Source organism: Neopsephotus bourkii, unplaced genomic scaffold, assembly GCF_033783945.1.
Source record: "Neopsephotus bourkii isolate Nb327-2 ecotype Australia unplaced genomic scaffold, CSIRO-AGI_Nbou_v1 NB_638, whole genome shotgun sequence".
Classification (NCBI taxonomy): Eukaryota; Metazoa; Chordata; class Aves; order Psittaciformes; family Psittacidae; genus Neopsephotus; species Neopsephotus bourkii.
This window is the reverse complement of record NW_026901137.1, coordinates 135,380-160,527: the sequence shown is the minus strand read 5'-3', so window position 1 is coordinate 160,527 and position 25,148 is coordinate 135,380. Positions and strand designations below refer to the sequence as shown.

Genomic DNA, 25,148 nt, shown 5'->3' with positions numbered 1-25,148 from the left:
GAGATGTAGGATGTGAATGAGCAAAGAAATAGGTGGTAAGAGTACTCTTGGTGATACTGTGCAAAAGGAGAAAGGAAATATAGACCATGGCTCTTGATCTGTTGCACTTACTAGGCTCTGTTGAACCTCTGTGGAAAAGCATGACCACTAACCTGAAAGGGGCCTACTTGCTATTTGGCATGGAGATAGGTATCAAAGTGACTCTAATGGTGTGGCAAGCATTCACCAAAGAATGGCAAAATAGCATGAAGACTGGTCAAATAACACAAAAGGTAAGACGTGTTAAAAAATTCAGGAAAGGGCTGCTCAGTTATAGTGGATAAAAGGAGCCTTTAGACACCTATTCAAATACTGTGCCTGTCTGGAGGTCTTTCTGTTATGCTTTGTTTTGTAAGCATGTTAAGCTCTGACGCAGGGAGTTCTAGTGGGGCATTGGAGGACAAAGTCATGAAGTCTCCAGTCTTTTTGCTCATTCTGCTACCACTGTTGACTCTCAGGATTTGTCAAGAGAGTGGGGGATATATTCAGTTCAGTGGTAGATCCATTCTAAGGTAAACCCTCTTTTCATGCCATGATATGGGGTGGGGGGAGGGAGGGGGAGGGTACCTGGATGGCATATCAGTATGATTTCCATTGAAAACACTTGATTGAACCCTTCTTCTGATACACACTCATATATTTTCCCATTAAAAGGCTATGTTGCTAGTGAAGAGGTTTACTCTTACTAATATTTTAGCATTTTATTAGTAATCAGATATGAGATGATTGAATTCTTAACAACTGTTGCAGTAGCCATCTGTCCTTGTTAGTTGCCAAAGGGTTTGTCTCAATAAGCATTTTTTTACATTCCATGCTACATGTTTGGGTTTTTTTTCTACAACTTTGCAATTTTCTGCACACCCTTTTTCCTCATGGAGAATCTGGGGAATATTTTATACAGTGGAACTCCTCCTGTCTAGACTTAAGAGCTGTATTGTTTAGAAGCTTTGATTTTACAGTCTTTTAAAAGAGTTTTTCAAAGCTTAGACCAAATTAGAAAAAAAGCAAAAGCTCTGCAAGCTAAAGAAAAGGGTTCATGGAAATCTAGATAGTCACAAAAGACGTGATGAGGTCTCCTTTTGCATTATTGATTTGGCATACGTGGTTGTTGAGTCAATATAGGGCTTCTTTCCAAAATTTTGAAATCATAACTTAGCATTCTGCCATCTGGACTAGCAGTCAGTCTTGACTGAGTGTACTGAGAATAACACTCAATGAACTAGAACTTGAACTAGAACTAGATTAATTACAATTGCTCAGTGATGAGTGAGAGCAGTGAAATGACTTCAGTTTAAAACTTTTTCATTACTTTTCTAAATTCATGTTTTTTTAACATGTAATTTTTGTATGTCTGAAACACCTGGAATCTAGTGAGGAAATAATGGAAGTGCTGCAGGGACATCTCATTATCGAAAGATTTTGAAGGAAAAAATAATGATACAGTAGAAAATAAAGGATATAATATAATAGATGAGAGTGACAAGCCAGGCCACGGCTGGAGGGAGGCTGAAAACAGTAGTATTACGGGCACAAGCTATGGTTAATGAGAGGGCATGGTTACGATTTGCTAGTTCAATTTCTGCTGCAGAGTTTTTTTGAAGGCTTCAGACACTTTGAGCTAAACTTTGAAAAAGTTCCTCTTTACTGTGTCAGAGTATTCTGCTTGTGGGAAATAGGACTCAAACAGGAATCATGAGAGACAGCATATTTATTGGGGAGAGACCCCTTATCAATCGAGAAAAGGGATTTGTTTTGAATCTAGCACTTTTGTAAAACTCAGTACCTTCCTGTCTAGGTATTTGCCATTCTAATCTGTGAAGATGTTAGTTTGGGCTGTCAGAAGGTTCTTCATATTAGATGTCACAGGCCTAAATCTTTTGTGTTGGGCAGTGTAATCACTTTCTTCTAAAATGTAGTCTATGGGGCGGAGTCTAGTTGGAGGCCTGTATCTAGTGGAGTGCCTCAAGGGTCGGTACTGGGACCAGTATTATTTAATATATTCATTAACGATTTAGATGAGGGAATTGAGTGTACTATCAGCAAGTTTGCTGATGACACTAAGCTGGGAGGGGTGGCCGACACGCCAGAAGGCTGTGCTGCCATCCAGAGGGACCTGGACAGGCTGGAGAGCTGGGCGGGGAATAACTTGATGAAATATAACAAGGGAAAGTGTAGAGTCCTGCATCTGGGCAGGAACAACCCCAGGTTCCAGTATAGGCTGGGGAACGACCTGTTAGAGAGCAGTGTAGGGGAGAGGGACCTGGGGGTCCTGGTGGACGACAGGGTGACCATGAGCCGACACTGTGCCCTTGTGGCCAAGAAGGCCAATGGCATCCTGGGGTGTATTAGAAGGGGGGTGGTTAGTAGGTCGAGAGAGGTCCTCCTTCCCCTCTACTCTGCCCTGGTGAGACCTCATCTGGAATATTGTGTCCAGTTCTGGGGCCCTCAGTTTAAAAAGGACAGGGACCTGCTGGAGAGAGTCCAGCGCAGGGCAACTAAGATGATTAAGGGAGTGGAGCATCTCCCTTATGAGGAAAGACTGAGGGAGCTGGGTCTCTACAGTTTGGAGAAGAGGAGATTGAGGGGTGACCTTATTAGTGTATATAAATATATAAAGGGGGAGTGTCACGAGGATGGAGCCAGGCTCTTCTCAGTGGCAAACAATGGAAGGACAAGGGGTAATGGATACAAATTGGAGCACAAGAGGTTCCACTTAAACCTGAGAAGAAACTTCTTCTCAGTGAGGGTGACGGAACACTGGAACAGGCTGCCCAGGGAGGTTGTGGAATCTCCTTCTTTGGAGACATTCAAGACCCGCCTGGACACGTTCCTGTGTAACCTTATCTAGGTGTTCCTGCTCCGGCAGGGGGATTGGACTAGATGATCTTTTGAGGTCCCTTCCAATCTCTAACCTACTGTGATACTGTGATACTGTGATACTGTGAAAATACGAGGAAGGATCCTTTAATGAAGTCTCTTTTTCCTGTCTTTCCTACTTTCATGATTAGTTTAAGCAGTCATTCCTTGCTTATCAGATTAAGGCAAGGATATACAAGGTTATAAGAAATGGCAAGGATAAACATATGTATTCGCACTAGGTTTCAAATCAGAGAGCTGCGATAATGACGGGTGATGCGATAAATGCGCTAGAGACCAGATGTTCTGGCTAGGCAAGAGACACAACCTTCTTCTGAGAATGGACTGCACTAGAATAAACTCATGCCATGGTTCCTTTCTTGCTACAGAATGTGACATGGCACAAAAACATGAAACCTGTATTGGATCCAACCCTTTTCCAAAGAGTCAGGTTTACTGGGCACAGCAGCAAATCACTGCCTGTTCTCTGGTGAAAAACAGTAACCACAAACATGTGCGTTGCCAAAACACCTCGTGCCATGTATGCTGGCTGCTACCTGTGCCCTCCACTCCTTCCTTGAAGGGTCTGGAGAGGGGCTATAAACCAGAAGATTTATTCTGATGTACCAGCCTGTTCCCAGTTGCTGTTTTTCTCTATACTATCTGTTGGGAGGGGCACTGCAGGTCGTTTAGGAAAGGCATTGTTGGGAGTGAGCTGCAAGTCAGGCATGTTACCCTGGCAGGAAACAAACGAGCTCTGTCCAGTGATCCTTGCTACAGCTACTAATAGGTACAATGATATGTTTGATTTACAGCTGGCTTAGTGTGGTGGCCACCACAGAATATTGTACGGAATAATCAGGTCATCAAGGCTGGATAGGGGCTGTATTAAAAAAAGAAATAAGGTACATTAGGCTCCATCACATTTGGAAGCAGACCTTGGTACTTGTCAACAAGAGGCAGCTACATTGTAATACTTGATGGTTAAGACAATGTCTGGCCTGGAGAGCACCAGGCAAGCTCCAGCTGATGAGAAGTAAAATAAACAAAAAAGGGAGGGGCTTAGATTTGAGTGAGCTAAACAGAACATCACCCAGGTGTAGCTTGAATATTTTGATTAATTCCAAGCTTATTCTTTGTTAACAAAGTCAAGCCCTGTCCATTCTGTATTCAATTTTATCAACATATTCTGATTTTTTACCTTTTTCTTGTGCTATAATCATATGCAAGTTCCATTTGCCAGTGATCTGATTGGATGTCTTTCTTTTCTTTTTGGATTCTATAGGATAAAATCATGGGTAGATAAGATGCAAGAAGATCTCGTAACATTAGCACGAACTGCAAGCGGAGTGGACCAGCTTGCTGCGGTAAGAAGATGCCTCTTCAGCTGCAATAACTAGGATGTGAAGTGAATGTTATCCATCATCTAGACACTACAATAATTTCATCCAATGTAGTAAAATGATTTTGGGGAGTCAAACTGCAGTGTTTACTGAGAGAGAGATGAATAACACTGACATCTCTCAATTCACTCAATGTTGCAGGATTTGCTCATTGCTAATATTTAACCAGCTTACCATTGTTGCTACCCTTCCACCTGAAGCAAGTGCTTTTATGTGATATATTTGTCAAATACGGTATCCAGGAAGCAACCATTCACTCCAGTGGAAAATTCTTCTCTCTGTTAACAAGGGAGACTATTTTTCTGACACATATTTCCTGAAATGAGGCACTTGTTGTTTAAAAGGGATGTAAATGAGAATGAAAACTACTTTTATTCAGCTGTTCAAATTTAAACCGAAGTGTGTTTTAGGGAAGATTTTACAGTACTTCTGTCATTAAAAAACCCTTTTATGCTATATTCCATTCATAGAAGGTAAAAACACACCTGCATGTATATGAGGAACATAGAGCATAATACTGCTGAGGTTTTCTCATGTAATCTTTTACTGTTACTCCTCCCCTTACAGTCCTTTTTATCTCTGTATTCTTTTCCTGCTATTTTCCAGTCTGTTATTTCTTGCTTATATATCCCAATCTCTTGCCCTTTATTCTTCATTCAGTTTTCATCTCCTTTTTCCCCCACTGCTTAGACCGTAAGGGTGAGAGATCACAGCAAGCCTGAGCTTCAGCTGCAGAGGAGGTGTGACATTCTCTAGGAGTGATGTTGCTGGTTTGGAATACTCCTGTGTGTGGATTTAGCTGATAAGATCTCTGCAGTGGCCTGCTGGTACTTTTCAGGCTAAAATTCACTAAACACAATGGGATTAAAAGTGTATCTTTAAATACATGTATTGAATTTTGATCGACAGTGCAGGGGCGAATAGGTTATTTCAAAGGGAGACGAGTTGGTATTTCTAACTCTAGCAAAACAGTGAGTTAATGTCTCAGCCATTTTGCCTGGCATTTCCGTGCAAACACCACACAGTAAAATAGATAAAGAAAAGCCAAGATATTGATGCTGTCACTTTTTTTTTTTTTCCCTCAGGAAAATGGTAGTTTATGTAGTTAATGTTCAGCAAATTTACAAGCAGCTAACAGAGTCTTAGAATGAGAACTGCTGGGCAAACATAATAATATGTAGTGCTACCAGCATTACTTAAAGTATGCCACAGTGACATTTTACAGTGAAAAGAAATCCCATTAGTCTGGAAATACTGTATGTGTGTTTCTTTTTGAAAGCCAAAATTTACAACACACTCAGAAGATATGTTATCTTGGAGGGTATCCACGCTGTGGTCAATATGGGCTTGTAATCCTAGGATTAAAAGAACAAAAGGGAATGTTTCCGTGTAAAATATCACTTTATATCAAAGCCATTTATTTGACCTAAATTGTATGATGTCTTTTCTCTAGCCACAAGGTTTTAATTAGCTCTCTTGGCTGCAAGGAGAATGCAAAGCCCTGCAAGGTGTGAGTCATGCAGTCTCTCCTTCTCTCCTCTTGTTTACAAGCTATTGTCACTTCCTCATTTTTAAATTGCATGCCACCTTTTCTGCTTGCTGCTTATTGGTCTGATCTCTTCTGAAACAAAATGCAATCTTGGAAAATTGGAGACTACAAGACATTAAAAACAGCATGCCTTCATGCTTGTCACTTTTATTCACAGAACTTGCTTCCAGTTGCTCGAGCTTTAAAAAGACTCAATTATCAGCTTTTCTTTCTGACTTGCTACTAATTCGAACTTTTTGGACCAGGTCTGTAGTCTTCATGTTTTTGGAAAACTTAAAAGAATAAATATATTTGTTTGTTTTTTTCTGACTCTTATCCTTCCAAAAGTAGAATTATTAATACAAAAAGGAGCAGAGTGATCCTATTATAAAATAGTAGACGTGATTGGAACTAGATGATCTTAACATCCTTTCCAACCCTAACTATTCTACGATTCTATAATTCTGTGATTTTCTGTGAACAGCTGTAGTACACAAAAACGTAGGGTTGGAAAGCTGTACTTTGGTCAGACAGATATTTGATAGGAGTAATGTCTTTCCTCTAGGGAAAATCAATTTTAATTTGGCCAAGTGATGAGGTTAAAGCTCATATCAAGGACATGCAACAGATTATAACCATTTCGCAGCCTGGTCACCCTCTCCCTGGACTCAGGGAAGGAAGTCTGAATCAGTTCTGAATCAATGGGGCTTGAATTACAATCTGTGTGTGCTTCATACAATTGAGTCTTCTGTGAGGACATCTAAAGTGACCAAGATGGCTCTCAAAGTAGCACAATTACTGTGTTGTCAGCTGGAGAGAATTAGTATGCACACTAACTAAGTGCGAGTGCACACTGAAGCCGGCTCATGTTAAGTTTCCCATCCACCAGCACCCCCAAGTCCTTCTCTGCACGGCTTTGCCCAACCTGTAGCTGTGCCTGGGATTGCTCTGTCCCAGGTGTAGGACCTTGCACTTGGCATGGTTCAACTTCGCAAAGTTGGCATCAGCCCACCTCAAAGGCGTGTCAAGGTCCCTCTGGATGGCATTCCTTCCATCCAGCGTATCAACCGAACCACACAGCTTGGTGTCATTGGCAAACTTGCTGAGGGCGCACTCAATCCCACTGTCCATGTCACTGACAAAGATGTTGAACAAGACCGGTCCCAACACCGATCCCTGAGGGACACCACTTGTTACTGTTCTTCAGCTGGACATTGAGCCATTGATCACAACTCTTTGAGTGAGGCCATCCAGCCAGTTCCTTATCCACCGAGTTCATCAAATTGATATCTCTCCAATTTAGAGACACTGTGCAGGACAGTGTTGAATGCTTTGCACAAGTCCAGGTAGATGACATCAACTGCTTTACCGCTGTCCATCAGTTCTGTAGCCCCATCATAGAAGGCCACCAAATTGGTCAGGCAGGATTTCCCCTTAGTGAAGCCATGCTGGCTGTCACCAAGCACCTTGTTGTTTTTCATGTGCCTTAGCATGCCTTCCAGGAGAATCTGCTCTTAAGTGTTAAGAGACACTTCACCCACCTTTTCTCTTATTAGCAATTATGACAGCAATGTAATGCCTGTAGTAAACAAGATTGAGAAAGAAAGCTTGGATCCCGTTAAATTAGGAGTTCTACATTGAGGCTACACTTATCCAGGGCCTTAATTAAGCAAACTAGTATAACTGCAGTGGAAAGAACAGACAAAATGGCTGAGTGTAGGAGATGGATAGGCAGGAGAGAGCTGAGGTTTATTATGGTGCACAGAGGAAACATGATCTTTGATTTATAGTTGTGCATACAGAGAGAATCATGATCCAACCAAGAACTGAGCTCAGCTTTTCATTTTTTTCCATTCAGAGCTTTAAATCCAGATCATTATTCTTCTGAATTTTTTATGGTAAATTGCTACTTTGATGGTATGATTCAACATGAATACTAGTAACATCTAAATGTAAGTTCTGTTATCAGTAAGATCAATTGCATTTAGAGTGTAGTTCTTCCTTGTGTTCTTCAAGCCTAATTTAAGCTATCTGGGAACGGTCTCAAAGTAGTCTTCCAAAAATAGTATTAAAGTTAATTTTTAAATACTGCTTTTTTTGGGACATTGTTAGGAGTTTAGGCGAGATCTGGGAGAACACCAACTTGGATTTAATACCAATGTAATATCCTCATTACAGTAATGCAAAGATTGCTTCAACAAGGCAGGATGTCAGGATTCGAGATGCCAAAATACTCAGCTGGTTGAAAACTGGGAAAGCTCCACTGGCTTCGCTGGATTACATTGATTTACATTTGCTAAGAAAAATGCCTAACAACATTTAATTAGCAATTCAAGCAGGTTAAAAGTACTTTGAAACCACTCCCTGCCCCATTTTTATGCAAGAAACAAGAGCCTTGAACTTATCGCTGCTGTAGTTGCCCAGCTGAAAAAGTTACTGTTTGATAATATAATTTAACAGATTTCTTTTTTCCCCTAGAAGAGCAAAGGGAGTGTTTATAAGAAGGTGGTGTATATACAACAACTTGAGACTTGAAAGCAGGAAAAGAGGATAAACAGGAAAATCTTTGTTAAATAGATACCACAGGTCCAATGTTCTCCTTTAAATGTCTCTCGATAAAGACATGGATTAGTATATGCCCTTTAATTTTATGAGTACCATAGTTTAAAATAAAATCGCCCACAAAACTGTCATGTAATTGTCCTTTCAACTTAAAAAGGTTCATACAGCTTTACCTGAACTCTCTGTGCAGTCAGGCATTATGAAGCTGCTTTGTCATAAATGATACGTGATTTCTATCTAGCAAATACACTTTTAGAATAATACAAAAAATAGAAAGCAGCTTAATAGATGTTTAAAATCCATGTAGTAAAATAAATATTGAAGACTTATCTGATCTCACCACCTTCATTTATCAGTTGGCATTTTGTCTTAGCAAGGGCAAGAAAGTGTACAAAGTTCAAAGTCGCATTCTCTACCTACAGTTACCTCAGCATGCAGAAAAAAATAGGTGAAGAGCTAACTGAACTACAGAGGTAAGTAAATATATAGTCCCATTTTGACAGAAGTATGTTCAGCTTCCATTTTTACATAGACCTTTCGTAGCAGAGACCCATGTCTACGTTAATTGACAGCTCTTTTAATCTAATAAACTACAGCAACCCTGCTTCTGATTTCCAGCTCCTAAAATACCTCTAGGGACAGGAGAGAGGAGGGAGGGATCCCTGTCGTACCCAGAAATGAAAACCTCAGAGTAGGACGCATGCCTTACAGCAGTGCTTGTCTGTTCCAAACTGACTGAAGAGACTACTCTTTTACATAAACACTGTATTAAAAACGTGGGTCTGTGTTAAGAGCTTTGACATGACAAACACACTGGAGCTTCACTATGACTGTTACGGGAAAAAGATGCCATCTTGTACAGTATAACCTTTTCAAGCAATAGCATAATTGACCGAAACAGCAGATAGAGGCAGTTCTAAGGGAATCTAGTCTCTGAATCTGTTTGCTTTCTGATATATTGCTGCAAAGGCAATCCATGCATGATGTTCATAAGGCATGCTGTTATGACAGTCCCAGGAGCTGCAGAGTGAGCCCTTGTAGACTGACTTGCCCTTTAAATGATATTCATACTGAGATAAAAATACTTCTTCTTCCTCCAAAATGAGAGCTACATTCAGATATTTGATCTGTGGTGATGAGTTCCATTCACAGAATGAATCCACCAGCAACTGTTTGAAGTTTGTTATTTATTTTGTCTCTTGAATGGTGTTTTATAATAATGAGCTTTTCCTTGCTGAATGCCCAGCCGAGGCTCTGCCTGAGCACATTTCATCCATTGCTCAGGGTGAGGTCTGTGTGAATGATGCACAGATGGTGCGAGTCTGCTGAAGCACTCAGACTGGCAGCAGATTCCTAGTCCATGCTTTTAGCTTTTCAGGTCTTGGATCAGTCCCTAGAGTTTAACTGAGGTGAGTGACTTGTAAGAGACACTGGTCTCTGATTTCAACTGCCCTGGAGCAGGGATGTTCAGGAAAGTTTCCTTCTGCCATAGGAATTATACACTATGATGATTTTCTGTTGGACTCATTAGAGGTTTTAGCTAGTTAGTGTTATGTTCTAAAGGCTCTACAGATAGAGACATACTGCTAACTTATTACCCATAGAAGATGAAACATGCAGCTTGCCTTGTGCTCTTCCTTAACAGTAATAAAGGTCGGTGCAAGGGGAGGCTTCAGTAGCATACTTAAACATGTACAGTTTGTATCTGGGTGAGTCTTCCCCACTATCATAAGTCATCTGAATTTCCTGTTTCCGAAAGCAGTTTGACAGACAAGTTAAAAAGTACACATTTTCATTATTACTGTTTTCTATGATTGGCTTATTTATGTGTATCTTTCTTTAAAGTCATAAAGTTAATGGGATAAATTAGCAAAGGCTTTATATAAATTTGGAATTATTACAGAAAAGAAGCTGATCCATAGAATTGCAACTTTTATTTATTTTTACCAGCTTTTTATATATATACCTATATATACTATATTTATCATCTTGGATTCAGCTTGAATATTATTCAGCTTGAATATGCTTCAGCCAAAGGCAAAGAGTTTTGTACCTCGTGCAGTTCTCTCATGAACTACCAGATGGACCTGAGGGATATATGGCCACATTCCAGAATATACTACATACACCCTGGTTAAGGCTGAAGTAATTGAGAGTTTTATGAGTAAGAAAAATATAATGAAGAAATAAGAGAATTTCATTTTTTTCTTATTTTCAAGATGGCTTTATTTTAATAGTAACAACCCAACTAGGTATTTTTGGTTTACACTTCTTTGGAGGTCTTGTCTATGGACTACATAAATCTGAGTTTCATTTGAATGTTCTGATTGATAGAGATTCTGATCAGCTTGTCACTGTTTTGACCCTGAGTTTTAAGACACTTCTGACTTCTGGCCTATGAAATGTTAATATATTCCTGTGCAGTCTCCATCCTTTTTCACCCCAGAAAATGGGAAACACAGCTAATACCACAACACTTAGATGACTGCAAAGCTGTTCAATGTGTGCCCTGGTTGTACTTTCCAGTGCTCTGAGAAAGGAAAACAAGTACTTAAATGACTCAAATATGGGAATTAAGGAAACTTTTGTGTTCAGTCAATAAATTGTGCCGCCCAGTGAGGTTCACTATGACTGATCTCAAAAGTCAGAAAAAATTCATATCCTTTCTTTTCTCCTTTTGTCTCTTTTTGTTGTTCTCAATGGAACAGAAGACTATCCGCTTTTTAAAAAACATAGAATCAGAGAATAGTTAGGGTTGGAAAGGACCTTAAGATCATCAAGTTCCAACCCCCCTGCCATGGGCAGGGACACCTTGCTCTAAACCATATCACCCAAGGCCTTGTCCAACTTGGCCTTGAACACTGCCAGGGATGGAGCATTCACAACCTCCCTTGGCAACCCACCCCAGTGCCTCACCACCCTAACGGTAAAGAACTTCCTGCTTATATCCAATCAAAACTTCCCCTGTTTAAGTTTTAACCCATTACCCCTTGTCCTATCACTACAGCCCCTACTGAAGAGTCCATCCCCAGCATCCGTATATGCCCCCTTCAGATACTGGAAGGCTGCTATGAGGTCTCCACGCAGCCTTCTCTTCTCCAGGCTGAACAGCCCCAACTTTCTCAGCCTATCTTCGTATGGGAGGTGCTCCAGTCCCCTGATCATTCTTGTGGCCCTCGTCTGTACTTGTTCCAACAGATCCATGTCCTTTTTATGTTGAGGACACCAGAACTGCACACAATACTCCAAGTGAGGTCTCACGAGAGCAGAGTAGAGGGGCAGGATCACCTCCTTTGACCTGCTGGTCACACTCCTTTTGATGCAGCCCAGGATACTGTTGCCTTTCTGGGCTGCAAGCGCACACTGCCGGCTCATGTTCATTTTCTCATAAAATACAAATTATTTTTTTACCTCTCTAAAACAAAATCCTAAATTTTTTAAATGCCCTCCGTAATGTGCAATAAAATAGTTTATCATAAAGTCTGGCCGAATAGGCTGTATATGAAACCAGTGATCTGAAACACTTGGATTTTTTCTAAGATTAACTTGACGCTGTTTACACTAGTGTCTGCCTCATCCCTAAGGCAAGGACACTAGTTTGCTGTCTCAGTTGGGTGTGGCAAAGGGAATTGAGGTCAAGATTACCTTTAAAATGGAACTATGAAGGGTTGGTACAGGAAAACACAGACATTTCAAGTGTTCATTGAGAGGCTGGAGTCCGTTTACCAGAATTTAAATAATGGATGAGGTAGGTTATACTGGTTAGAAATTCCCAGAATACAGTAGCCATCTTATAATAATGCAGTATTTATAAAGGTATGTGCCATTTGGGATATGCCACTGCCAGTGTTATGTTCTGTGTGCAACCGAACACCCAAGCTGCAGGCATTTAAAGTAGAATCCTCCAAACTGAATTCTTTTGAGTTTTCACATTCTAACCAATGCTTAGATGTCAGGAAAATGAATGAAATAACTTTTAAAAATGAAGAGTGGAAAATTTGAAGACATATCTGCAAGTTCTGTTTGTAATCCAAATGGAAATTAAGAGACTGTCAGACACAAGCAGCCTCATTTATTGTTTGCAGATGCTACCCTCCCTCTGCTCCCTTAGCAATAAACTGGCATTTTGAAGAGCTCCTTCTTCCAGAAAGCGAAATCTGCTCTAAATGACAAAGAATAGGTGGCTGCATTAACAAAGCTTGCTAAGTCTCAAGGGAAGGGATGGCCTAATATTACCATAGTTTTAATTACTATTTGATGATGTGGATAATCTTTAAACAAGGCACTGTGTTTCATTCATTTATAACTGTCCATTGGCTTTAACACTAATAAAGTCTGTCCTATGGGTGCTTAAGTTGAGATGGTTTTCGTCAAAGCTGAGAGCACCAAAACAAAACCTGAACATTATAGCTAATAGGTTTCGAAGTCCTGTGGTTAGTGAAACAACCAAAAAGACTCTGCTAGTTCCCTGCAACTTAAATTACCTTTGGGGAGAGTCAGTAGGTGTTAAATTGCATTAAGAGCAGCTGAAGCAGGACAACATTTCCTATGAATAAGTGGGTTTGAAAAATTACATAAGTGCCCATCTCAAAATATGCCAGAAATGCATAAGAAATGTGAAACTTTTTCTTCTATTGTTCTTCTGTTACAAGAAAGATTCACTTGTACATTCTGTACTCATCATGTGTTGAGATTTTCAGATTCTCATCTCTCAGCCAAAAGCCTGAGCTAAAACTGCTCTGTAAGCAAGAAATGATGTAGTCTTGTTCAGTACTATATTGCTATCATTATGAAACAAAATTGAATGCTTTAAAATACAATTTTCTTACCATAGGGGGTTTTTAGATCTGGTTTTGATGTTTACACCATATCAGAGGTACAAAGCTGATTTCATTTTTTTTTCAGGTTTCAATACAAAGTGACAATTAGAAAAATTGCTTCTTAATTTTAAAGTCCTCTGGACTACTTTGTTAATTATCACCAGTCAAAAGTGTCTGATGGTTCCACCCCACAAAGTATCCCTGATTATCTGCTTTACTTTGAGTAGTCACCTGAGTGAGCCAAATTTCTGGCGGTACTTATGTTAACTGAGGTATAAGTGTTCCCAGCATCTTGCAGAATTCAGCCTGAATCATAGAATCAACTAGATTGGAAGAGACCTTTAAGAATCAAGTCCAACCATTACCCCAAGACAGCCAAGTCCACCACTAAACCGTGTCACTGAGGGCCTCATCTACTCAGTTTTTGAGCACTCCCATTCCACACTTCCCTGGGCAGCATGTTCCAATGTCTGACAACTCTCTCTTTGAAGAAATTTTCCCTAATATCCAGTCTAAACATCCCCTGTCACAGCTTGAGGCTGTTGCCTCTTGTTATTTGGGAGAAGAGACTGACCCCCACCTCACTGCAACCTCCTTTCAGGTAGCTGTAGAGAGCAATAAGGTCCCCCTTGAGCCTCCCCTTCTCCAGACTAAACAACCTCAGTTCCCGCAGCTGCTCCTCACAAGAGGTCTTTTTACCAGCTCCGTTGCCCTTCTCTGTCTCCTCTCAGCACCTCAATGGCTTTCTTGTAGTGGTGGGCCCAGAACTGAACACAGGATTCAAGCTGTAGCCTCAGCAGTCCCCAGTCCAGGGGGATGATCACTACCTTGGTCCTGCTGGCCACACTATTGCTGATACAGGCCACAATGTCATTGGCCCTTTTGGCTGCCTGGGCCTGAGTATGTTACTTGAGAATGAGCTAGCTCTGATAATTTTTTCCTAATGTGCACATTACTACTATGACATGTCATGGTTTTCGACATATCAGCTGCCCTGTCACTTGTCATCCCAGACCTTTACAGCAGTCGGTGATCAGATGAGTGATTCTGAAAAACAACAGCTACAGTAAACTACTGGGGTGTTTTTTTCCTTTGTGTTGTTGCTATGAATTTCAAGAATGAAGGCATCTGTGAGTTGCAAGGGAGCAGCTGTAATCTTATTTATACATTATATGTAACAGAGAGCAAGACATATTTAAAATACTCAGACTGAGTTCTTTGAAGAGACAGAATGCTCCTTGGGAAGGAGCATTTTTCAATGTTTTCCACAATAGATGGCTTGTGATTCAAAGAAAAGAAATGTCTTGTGAGGAAAGAGAAATCTATGGCATGTATTAGAAATAGAAAGAACTAGTATAATTTTGGAAATAAGATATGGTAGAAAGAAGATAAAATTAGCTGCCTCTGGGCAGATTATATATTTTTCTATGACTACTAAAAATTTGAGTTCAAGGAAAATATCTACAGTAATAAAGAAGTTAACAATGATAATCACTCACATGGATTGGAGTGATTATTTCTGTTTTCTGACTTTTCCTGCTCCCAAGATCTCTTCATATATTTGGCTGTCTGTCAGATGGCTCCCCTTTTCTTACATCAGTGAGATCCAACATCCATCCAAGAAGCAGGACTGGAGAAAAGATTTAGCATACATCTGAGCGGTTCATCCAGGAGATAGGCTAGCTATGGCATAGAGTCAAGGTTGATTGAAGGTGTAGGGCTGAAGACAGGCATACATATTCCATAGCCAAGGACTGGACTGAAATGGAGCCTATGAGCAACAGTGCAGGTGAAGGTTCCCACTGAGGCAGGTTGTGGTCATTGAGACCTATTAATGCCCTGTGGTGGTAGAAAGCAAGAGACTTTTTGGAAGGACTAGGTGAAATTTGCCATGGGAAGCCACAGATCCAAAGCACAGATGATCTATTACTTTCAGGAACTTTTTCTGAGTGTAATAAGGACCATTTAAATAACATTTTACTGTTACAGGGGGCCTCAATCCCAATGATGGCCACAGTGTAGCAAGAGCCATATAACAAAGGTGCATCTTCCGTTCTTTCCCAATTTGTACAGAAGTGTTTGATTTTCCCTCACGAGTCTTATATAAAACAAGAGAATGTCTCTTTGTGAGAGATTTATAAACATGTCCTTGAAGACTGAATGGAGAGGGCCATGTTCTGCTGAGGAACTGTCAGATTTTCTAATCTTCACCACAGTCAACTATTGTCCTTCTTGTGTTGTTTCACCCTAATGCGACTCTCTATCATATTCTCTCCCCTAACACCTTGCAGTTCTTTATACCGGAATACATATTCAGCATTGAGAAAGCAATTTTATTACATTCCTCCCTGAATCAAGCAGTACAAGGCTATTGACTTCAGAGAAAAATTGAAGTGTTTTTTTTTCTTTGACCTTACAGATTTTAGTTAGTCATGTAATGAGGCTTTATTCTGTGAGAAACTCTATGGTTTTGCTGACAACTGGGAGGGCTTTTCACAAAACATGTGTGATTAAAGTACTAAAAAATATTGTAGCTGTAAAAGCCAACAGAGCTTGTATTCACTTGGTCAAAGCAATTTAATAAAATGCACTAAAATTAGCTCTTCTTAACAAGCCACAGAGCCTGCCAAATTGCATTTTGAAAGACGAATGAGCACACCTTTGCTGATAAGACCCTTTGTGTCTGTTTGAGATGAGCTTCTGCTAATTGTGTTTGACTTCTAGGTGGGAGGCTTGGAGAAGTAAAAGTTTGTCACAGGGTGCCAAATCCTGAGGCGTGTATCATTTCCCCATGTGGAGCTGTGCTGAAGTGCTGCAGTGCTACAGCTGAATGGAAGGGAAGCAGGCAACAACTAAATCATGTACACACCTCTTCAATAAATAGTGAATAATTCTTAAGCTATTCCTTGGTAGTTGAGGCAGGTCTCACACTTCAGGAAAGTAAAGAATTGTTGCAATTCTGAATTATTTCTGATGTCTTTTGTTTAGGAGCTTGTGGGATAAATCTGTCACCAGCAGCAGAAGCAGGGGAGGTAGGTGCTCTGAGCCCTGCCACGGAGTAAAGCAAGGAGGAGGAGAAAAAGAGTCACTAACTCAAATCTAGATGGGATCTTGTGCACAGCAGGACCAACAGTGCCTGTTAGAAAGATCTTAAGTATTAATAGAACTCCTTTCTCTTGTGGTGGTGATCTCCTTGTTGAATGATTCAGGTTTTTGAACTATTCTGATAACTTGTGCTGGAGAAGAAAAATTGAAATGTGTGTTTTTTTCTTACAAATACACCCACTAGACCATGCTCTGGTAGTCTGCAGCTTTCAAACCATTCAAGCTTGTAGGTATGGGACCAACGTCCTTATAGGAATGGGGTATGTGAAAAGGTTGAGTGTTTTTAGATTGGGGTTTAGGGGTTCATGTGTTTGCTATAAGGATGGGTTAGATAAGGATGAAAGTACAAACTTTCTGTTCAGGTTCTTAGTTCCTTACCAGCATTGCTTACTCTTAACTGTTCTGTAGTGAAACATTAAGTCCAATAAATTATTTGTACTGGGTTTCTGGTTGGTCGGGTGGAAAATCACGGTTGTGTGGATACAGTGTGCCATCACCTTAACTTCTGGTGAGGCAGTGAGGTAACAGCCTGTTAGAAATCTTACTTAACTAAGTGCTTAAACATTTCTAAATATCTACAGCACTTGTCCTTATGTAGCTGGCCAGTGCAATCTCCATGTCATCCCTTTCACCCATCGCTTCAAACCTTCATGAGCACATACTTGACTGTGCCCCTACTGTATATTTTCTTAGCTTGTGGCTTTCTAAGTGTTTATTACTAGAGTAAACAATTTAATTACAATGAAATGGATTTTTTTCTCCAAATTTTAACATGTTTTTCCTTAGTTAAAACTTTCAAAGGAAACATGTTTGTATTGACATTTTCATTGCTTTCACCATTGAGTAGCAATTGAAAAGCAACTGCATGAATAGATCTGCAAAAACGAAACCAGAAAAACATTGAACAAAGGAAATATTTTCAGAAATAAAATAAAAGTATGCTTTAAAGTTCTTATTAAAAGCATTCTTCTTAAAGCATAAACTTAATAATAAGAATAAACTTGTTATTTAAAAACTTTTGTGAAAGTTATTTTACATTCTTCTAACCTATTTATAGAATCTTGTGACCATTCTTCTATAAACCTAATAACTTTTGATGCAGGTGCACTTCACACAGTCACAAATGAAGTTTAAAGAATTTGGTACTCACTTCTCTTCAAATTATAAGACGCAAACACCTTGTAACACCCACATTCCAGTGTCTGTTCCTTATGTGATCAGGGTGAATATTTGCTTTTGACGGGATAACCTGAGAGTTTTGCTAGTTTTGAGGCTCCTCTGAAATTTCCATTCTTGATTCAAGAAACCATGGACCTATAAAACTGATTTCTATTCTTGCTCTGCCTGTAGGACTGTAAGGCTTTTCTGGTAGCTGCAGTCGATTATACCAAATTATACTCCAAATTATACTGAAGATAAACATTTTATGGAGCAATTTTGAAAATAGAGCACCTAAAAAATATCCAAACTGTAACCTGAGTAGTGGTTTTCTGCTCATGATGAACTGATTTTTTTTAAGTAATTGCTGCTATATAAAATATTTATTCCAATTACTCAGTTACTGATGGGAAGGAAAGATGGTACTTCTGAAGGAAAAAATCCAAACCCCAGCATCATCGTTGTGAAATTCAAAAGTGCTGAAATCCTATGACAGCATATGAGATGTGCCCAATAAAAATTTCCAGCTATGACTGTAGTTGTCAGAAACTTGACTGTGATAAATACCCATCAGCTACAAGCACTGGAAGCATATTTTGGTGAGTTTCTTTAAGGTCTCCACAGTTTTAAGCCAAGAAACCTGGCAAGGCTGGTAAACTCTGTCTGGTCTGTAGTTTCTTGGTTCTTGTGTTGGATGGCAGCCAGTGCATTAGTGCTGGACCCGTTCCTGCTTGTGCCTGGAATTACTCCCCAGGAGACAACATGGCCCCCATCAGGCAGCGCTGTGGAGAGGCAAAGTACTTGAGTAAACTCAGGCCATCTATTGGTTGCATTGGTTAGTTTTCCCCATTTACCTATCAAGCCATAAGTTTTTTTTCTTTCCCTGCCCCCTCCCCAGAAAGTGTGGTTTTGCGTTATCCAGTTCTAGTGATAGGCAAGTGGATTTCTTGCTACTTTTTTCTTCATTACTTCTTGTGGTTGTGTGCATTTCATTGTAGTGGCTTTGTTTAATAAATCAAATTATATCCCTTATATACATGTTCCACTTTGGAAACAGTTAATCTTATCTTACCAGACATAACCTTTACTCATGATAGAGGAGTAACATGATTATAGTTCTTTTCCCCCTTCTTTCACCCCATCTTTTCCCCTCCTTTGACTTCCCTATTTCCCCTTTTTTCTTCTTTCGCCTTTTTGTCTCCTTTCTTGGTTTTGTCTTTTTCTTCTTCTTCTTCACTATCATGTGAAATAATAAATAAGGTTCTAAACTCGTTACATTAGGATAACTTAAATGATTTACTTCGAACTTTTTTTTGTTGTTGTTCAACATTCAATGAAGAATTCAATCCAGCAGTAACTATTTGATTTCAGTCATTTCAGAGGATCTCCATTTTACTTTTCTCTCAGCATGATATGGGAATCAGATTCGTTGAGCATCTAGCAGCTGAACTATCCATCACTAGACACAGTCAGTTTTGAAGATGTATTAAATGATTTTTAGTGGCACCTCCTACCTCTCAAACAAAAAGGTGAAGTATTTCTTTAATCCAAGACACCTTTCTGAAGCTCGGCAGTAAAAACAGAGGACATCATGATGCCTGTCCTGTCAAGTCACTTTGCTGATTTTGAATGTCTGTTGCCATTTTGATTTATTTCCATTTTTCCCTCTTGCAGATTTATCTGAAAAACAGAGATTTGTATACTGTGGAAGCCAACAACCCTCGTCAGCTTGTGGAACTTGCAGCCAGAGACATTGAAAAGCTTCTGAGCAACAGATCTAAAGCCTTGGTGGTGAGTACTAATGGACTGAATTTTCTATTTAGCATTTTAAAAAAATCATTATTTATTATTGAAACATGAGTTTATTGTTATTTTTGCTGCCTACACACTTACGGGCAATGTCAGCCTGATGTGTATAGGATATGACATGTAGAAAGATGGCTTGTGACTTCATGGTAGAAAATGAACTCATTAGTTCATTGGCATAGGGCAGATGCTCATAATACTGATGGGTAGATTAGGAACCACAGCCAAGTAACAAATCAAGTTATAAATAGATTGGAAAATATTCCTCTAAGTGACGCACATTAATGTTTATGACTTGAAGATCACTGTACTCTACAGTCAGCAGTGATGTTGGGGAAACAAGAAGTAGAGCTTTTTAAAATGTGATGTAAAAATAATGGTATCTTTGAAGTCATGATTGTTCCTTTTGGTACTATTCTATATAGTGTGTATGTACACTAACTATATTTGTTGATATTTGGTCTGTGTTATTCAGTCTTTCCTGATGGCAGCAACTTACCCTTCTTCAACAAATGTAACCATATGTGAATCAGATTAATTTCCATACCTATTCTGTGTCTGACTTGCTAATTTTATTTGTGTTTCAATCATGTTTCATATCAGCAAATTTAATCTTGAACTATTAGTGGGAAGACCGTGCTGCATTGTAACCTCACAATTCTTCATGCTTTAAATAAGAAGTCGCTATTTCTTGAAAGTGCTTTTGCCAGCAGTCCCTTTCTCTTCTATCCTGTAAGACACCAAACCTGGGTAACAGATTTTTATGATTCCTACTCACATCACTCTGGCTCGTATAAGAGTTTAGAGTGCTTTCCAGAAGATGCTGAACAAACATGCATAGGGGGTTGTGGATGAATTCATAAACATGCTTTTTACAGACTAAAACTACTAGACATAGGTTTAAAGGGTGGAACAGCAAACTGGGATTCCCTGAGCAATACATATCCACATAGACTTGCAGATGAGTTTGGATGTGTCATTTAAAGTTAAAGAGAGAAGAAAGAGGGATTAATTCACCTAACTGTAGACATCTACTCAGCTGGTAGTCCTAAGCTCCTTTTTTGTGCAGTGGAATAAAACAGACATTTCTCAGTCAGGATTGACCTGACATGATCTGAATAAGACTTTAAAATGAAATGAACTCCAGCCCAGAAGTACTCACTTCTCGCTTTCTCTTTTAGAGGAGCCTCAGTGTAAATGTCTGGTATAAAGTTGGAGATGAGTCCCACCCAAGCAGTCCTCTTACCAGTACAGTTTCATGCAGCTGAAAAAGCAGTCTGAGAGTGAAACTGCTGTTTGCAAGCTGTCTTCAGGACTAGCCTTCTTGTAGGCAGTGGGATTTTGTTTTGCCTGCTATGAATGAATAGGTACCACAGGACGTACCCATTCTCCTGCCTTTTTATTCTTAAGAGGAGTTCACTTTTTCAGTTCCCATAGCTTCCCTAACATGAAGTGTACATCAGGGTTACCTAGGCCAAAGCTTCTCTGCTTCACTCAAGTGCAAAATAGGTATGATTTTTTGTTTTCCTGTTTTAATGCAGTGGGCATCTGTTTATGTAATACTCTGTGGACTTGGTATTATTATTGCAAAATATTATAAGTCATTTGCAGAGCTTTGTGAATGTACCAATTTTTCCACTATTTTCACATCAAGCCATGTAAGTCTGATGTTTTTAAATTACCACAGCCAAACCTTATACTTTCTTGTGACTCAAGATTAATGTAAGGGTTTGTGTGTGTCTGTGGTGGTTTGATCTTAAAGCTGCAAGAAAATTAAGTATCTCATGCTTTAGAAGAGATTCCAGAACAGTTTTTCTGTCAGTATGGAAGAAGAGTCCCTGCCTCCCTTCAGGCAAGCCCACAGTCTTCTGTTGAAAACAGTAATACGATGCAGTTCCCTGATGTAAAAGAAGATTCAGTTGGGGGAAGGGTGTTCCATAAGTCCAGTTGCTTCTAATGGCTCAGATATTTATACTGGCTTTTCTATTTGTAGTTATCCTGGATTTATATCAGAGTTTTCAGTGACTTCTGATTTTAAACTTTCCTCTGGATTATTTTTATACACAGTAGACATTCACTTATTATGTCCTGCATCTGAACTGTTACTTTCTTCTAGAAGAACTTCTTCACCTTCCATATGTATTTCTCTTTCTTCTGTTTTTTAAAGACTATCCTTATGCTGGCATTTTGTAAACTTTATGTAGTGAAGCTGAATTATTTCTCTAAAGTTTAAATCTTCTTAAATCTGCTAGGTCACATTTTCTTTGAAATTAAGAGTGGAGTTGAGTGGAACTGCTACTAATGATTACACAAAAGATTTTACTGTTGGGGCCAGTATGACTCAAAGTGTTAATTAAGACCTGACCTGAAAAGAATATGATGCAAGAGGATGATACATCCTCCAGTGATGCCACGAGGAAGGTGCCTGTGAATGACTTCAACAGTGTCATTGTTCAGAGACTAGCATACCCGAGGCATGCCGTGATTTTCTGTAGGCTTGCTTCACAAATAATCTTTGGGGAAGGTTATGATAAGCAAATATTAGTGATGAGTTTTCTAATAATAAGCGGTCTTCCCTTGAGCTGCAAGAGCACCTTTGAGAGAGAAATAACTCTTGCATTCCAAATTATTTGTGTTTTCAGGCAACTTTGTGCTATAAAACTCTCTAGCTGTGACTTAAAGGTAAAATTAATTAATGGAAACATGGGAAAGTTTTGTGGTTTCATTTCTAGTTTATATGAGAAAAGTTTATAGCAAAAATCTGGACAAAGATGACTTATCCTGCTCCAAGGAAAAAAGTATTTTTATTTTTGTCATGTGTATGAATTTATGTTTGGGAGTAGCTTAAAAATGGTGGTTGAAATGGGTACCTACCTGGGGAAGGAGAAAAGGCAAAGGCATAATCTGAACTTTCCTAGATAGCTGTTACTTGAAAATGTTAGCAAGAGGAGAAAAAAATTAAGACAAAAAGAAAATGGAGAATTTTCCAACAAAGCGTAATGGAGGAAGAGAATGGTATGAGTAGTAAGGAGGAAGACAGACAATAGCCTTATAGTTAAGGATGTCAAAGGCTATCTTGCAGTACAGCCTAATGGTCAAATAGTAAACATTTCTTTAGTGGTTTACTGTTGTTTATCATTGCCTATCTGCCTGGCCTAACCCTATGGAACACTATTTTGATATTATAGAATTTCCATATGCATATGGTATGCATGTTGTCCTTTGATTTGATGATCTTTCTGGGTCCCTTCCAACTTGAGATGTTCTATGATTCTACGGTATTATAGGCAAGTTAATATTCTGTCTCTGTGTATCTATCTTGTTAAAAGGTAGTGCACAGACTAGCTGTGCTACCATTGCAACCTGCATTTCCAAGCGTGTAAATGGAAAATGGGTGGAGATTTCATTGAAAATTTATCTTGTAATAACTACAGGCAAAACTCACGAAGATTCTTGGATATTTTTCATGTACACAATCTTTCCAAGGATACCAACGAATATATGCCTAGCCCATTAAGCAGTCTTGCAGCTAAATTGTTAATTTTCACTAGAGTTATCCTCTATTTTAAAATCCCTATCCCATTCATCAGTGCAATAACTTTCTGGGGCAATGTAGATCATGCTAATAGATCATAATCTTTCAGTTCAGATGGAAACTAAAGAATAAACCCACACATACTTTTCTTTATACAAAAGACAAGAATACTTGTATCTGGGGGTTACTAATATTATTTCATGAGTATCATCAGAAATACTAAACAGAGTACCTAGCCTTCCAATATATTTATAAAATATGGTTCGAGGAGTTGCAAATATTTTCTCATTGGCTAGATAAAAATAAATTCTTTTAAACATATTAATATGTGAGATGGACTCATATTTTATTACACATGTAAAATACTGTATTAAGATTTGCACAGATCATAATTTTTGTTGCCACACTATAAAATTTAAAATTGTGAATTCTGTTTTTAGGAAGGCATATTTTAAAAATTCAGTGCTTTGCAAAGTGCTTTTCTGGGGTTTTGTTTTCTGTTCATGCATTGTGTTGTGAGGTAAATGAAGTATGACATCTGAAGCAATATTCTATCCAGTGCTGACCACCAAATCTAAGGTGCAGCTTCACTCTTGTGTGATCTCGGGGGTGCAGCCCTTGGCTTTCCTCTGCCCATCTGAGCAGCCCATTATTTGTTAAGTATAGGGGAGCATCCTGAATCTTCTATGGCAGGAAAATCTGCTGGTACATTTGAATTGAAGAGAGTAAGGAAGTGTGGATCTCTTAGGTAACAGGGAATTAAAATTAAGAGAAAAAATGAATAAACACCTACTAACAGTCTTTGCAAACACAGACAGCAGAAAATGTTAGAAACAGGATTAAAACATCATATTTCTTGCTCAGATAAGATTCCTTTCTGCATTTGTAACTTATTTAACTGTTGGCAACATGTTTGTGTAATAATTTGAGATGAATCCTACTTGTCCTCATATTCAAAATTAAGATGCATGCATATTCCTCTGCAAATCTTCTTTTCCACTGTGAAATAACTCTTTCTGGAAAGCCTCAGTGTCAGTATCTTCTTGTCAACACTATGGTGTACGCTAACAGTTCATTTATTAATAAACTCTTCTTCCATTACTGCCCATATTCTAATGCAACAGAACAATAATTTGTGTAAAGCAAAGTCTACTAAACTATATTTCACTAGAGAATGGGAGGCATTCATATTTGCACTGACAAATTCCTGCTTAATATTGCTTTATTTTGCTGTGGGATCATTTGTTTTCTCTTTTACTGGTTAAACTCTTATGTTAAGGTCATTCAATGGAAGGTACTAGTCAATAAACTTGTCTTCTTGGGCTGCATGTAGACAAAGATGAGTTCCATATGGATTTGCACCTTATTGTCTAGATTTCTTCAGCCTTGTCAGCCAAAGGCATCATATCTTCAGTCTTTATACCTTGGTTTCTTCTGAAAACTGAGGAAACTGAGTTTCCATGGAAACTGAGGCACAGATTGTGTGCTAGGAGACAGGTTCCCTCTCCATGCTGTTGGGTAATGTCCAATATGCACAACTGTGTCTGTGACTGTGGAGCTTAGAATGTTTATCTGCTGGTTTAGATGCAATTTCAACACAGCTGTGCAAGTGTGTCCAGATCTCTTAGTATTTCCCTGCTTGCCTTCAGTGTCTCACAATATAACTAGGAAGATTAAAAAAGCATGTGATATAATGTATTTTGAGACTCCTGACCTGAGACACTGTAAACTTTAAATAGGGTTGGGAACTCTTCTGCAGCCTGAAAGATCTACAAAACTAAAATAACTTTTGTAAGTGTGCTTCATACTCTTGCTTTTTGGAAGGGATCCAGAACTCTAGCTTGAATTTTGTTTGAATGTCTAAAAGTAACTGAACATCCTCAAATACAATCTGGGACACCCACCTTCTGGTCTGCTAATCGTAAATTGCCAATACTAGTATGGTACTGTAAAACTTGGAGCTGATCACTCTGTGAGGACTTGGGCCAGGTCTGTGAGGTGAAAATACCTGTGTATATATACGGAAAAGCATCTAGATCCAGATACACTTGCACAGGTGTGTTGAAATTGCATCTAAACTATGTTCCAGTGTGTAGACTGGAAGTGTGTATTTTTCAAGTTATCTTCTAATCTAAAAACTAAATAGACAAAACGTCTGACCAGGGAGAAGTATGTGCAACTCCGTTATTTTCCTTCCGATTTAAATCCTCTGACCATAGGGCTAAAGTCCTCCAATCCATACTATAATCTGTGCAAAAGTCATAGAATCATAGAATAGTTAGGGTTGGAAAGGACCTTAAGATCATCTAGTTCCAAATCCCCTGCCATGGGCAGGG

The 25,148-nt window shown here is 39.1% G+C and overlaps 1 protein-coding gene across 1 annotated transcript in view; it reads left to right on the top strand.

The window, feature by feature from the left end:
• The window catches only part of LOC133211659 (voltage-dependent calcium channel subunit alpha-2/delta-1-like), a gene marked incomplete at its 3' end in the record, with an annotated part of 188,770 nt that overhangs the window by 57,012 nt on the left and 106,610 nt on the right, over window positions 1-25,148 (top strand). The window contains exons 2-3 of the mRNA XM_061352222.1: window positions 4,181-4,262; window positions 19,146-19,262. Of these exons, the coding sequence (XP_061208206.1) occupies window positions 4,181-4,262; window positions 19,146-19,262 (199 nt within the window). The remainder of the gene's footprint in view (window positions 1-4,180; window positions 4,263-19,145; window positions 19,263-25,148) is intronic.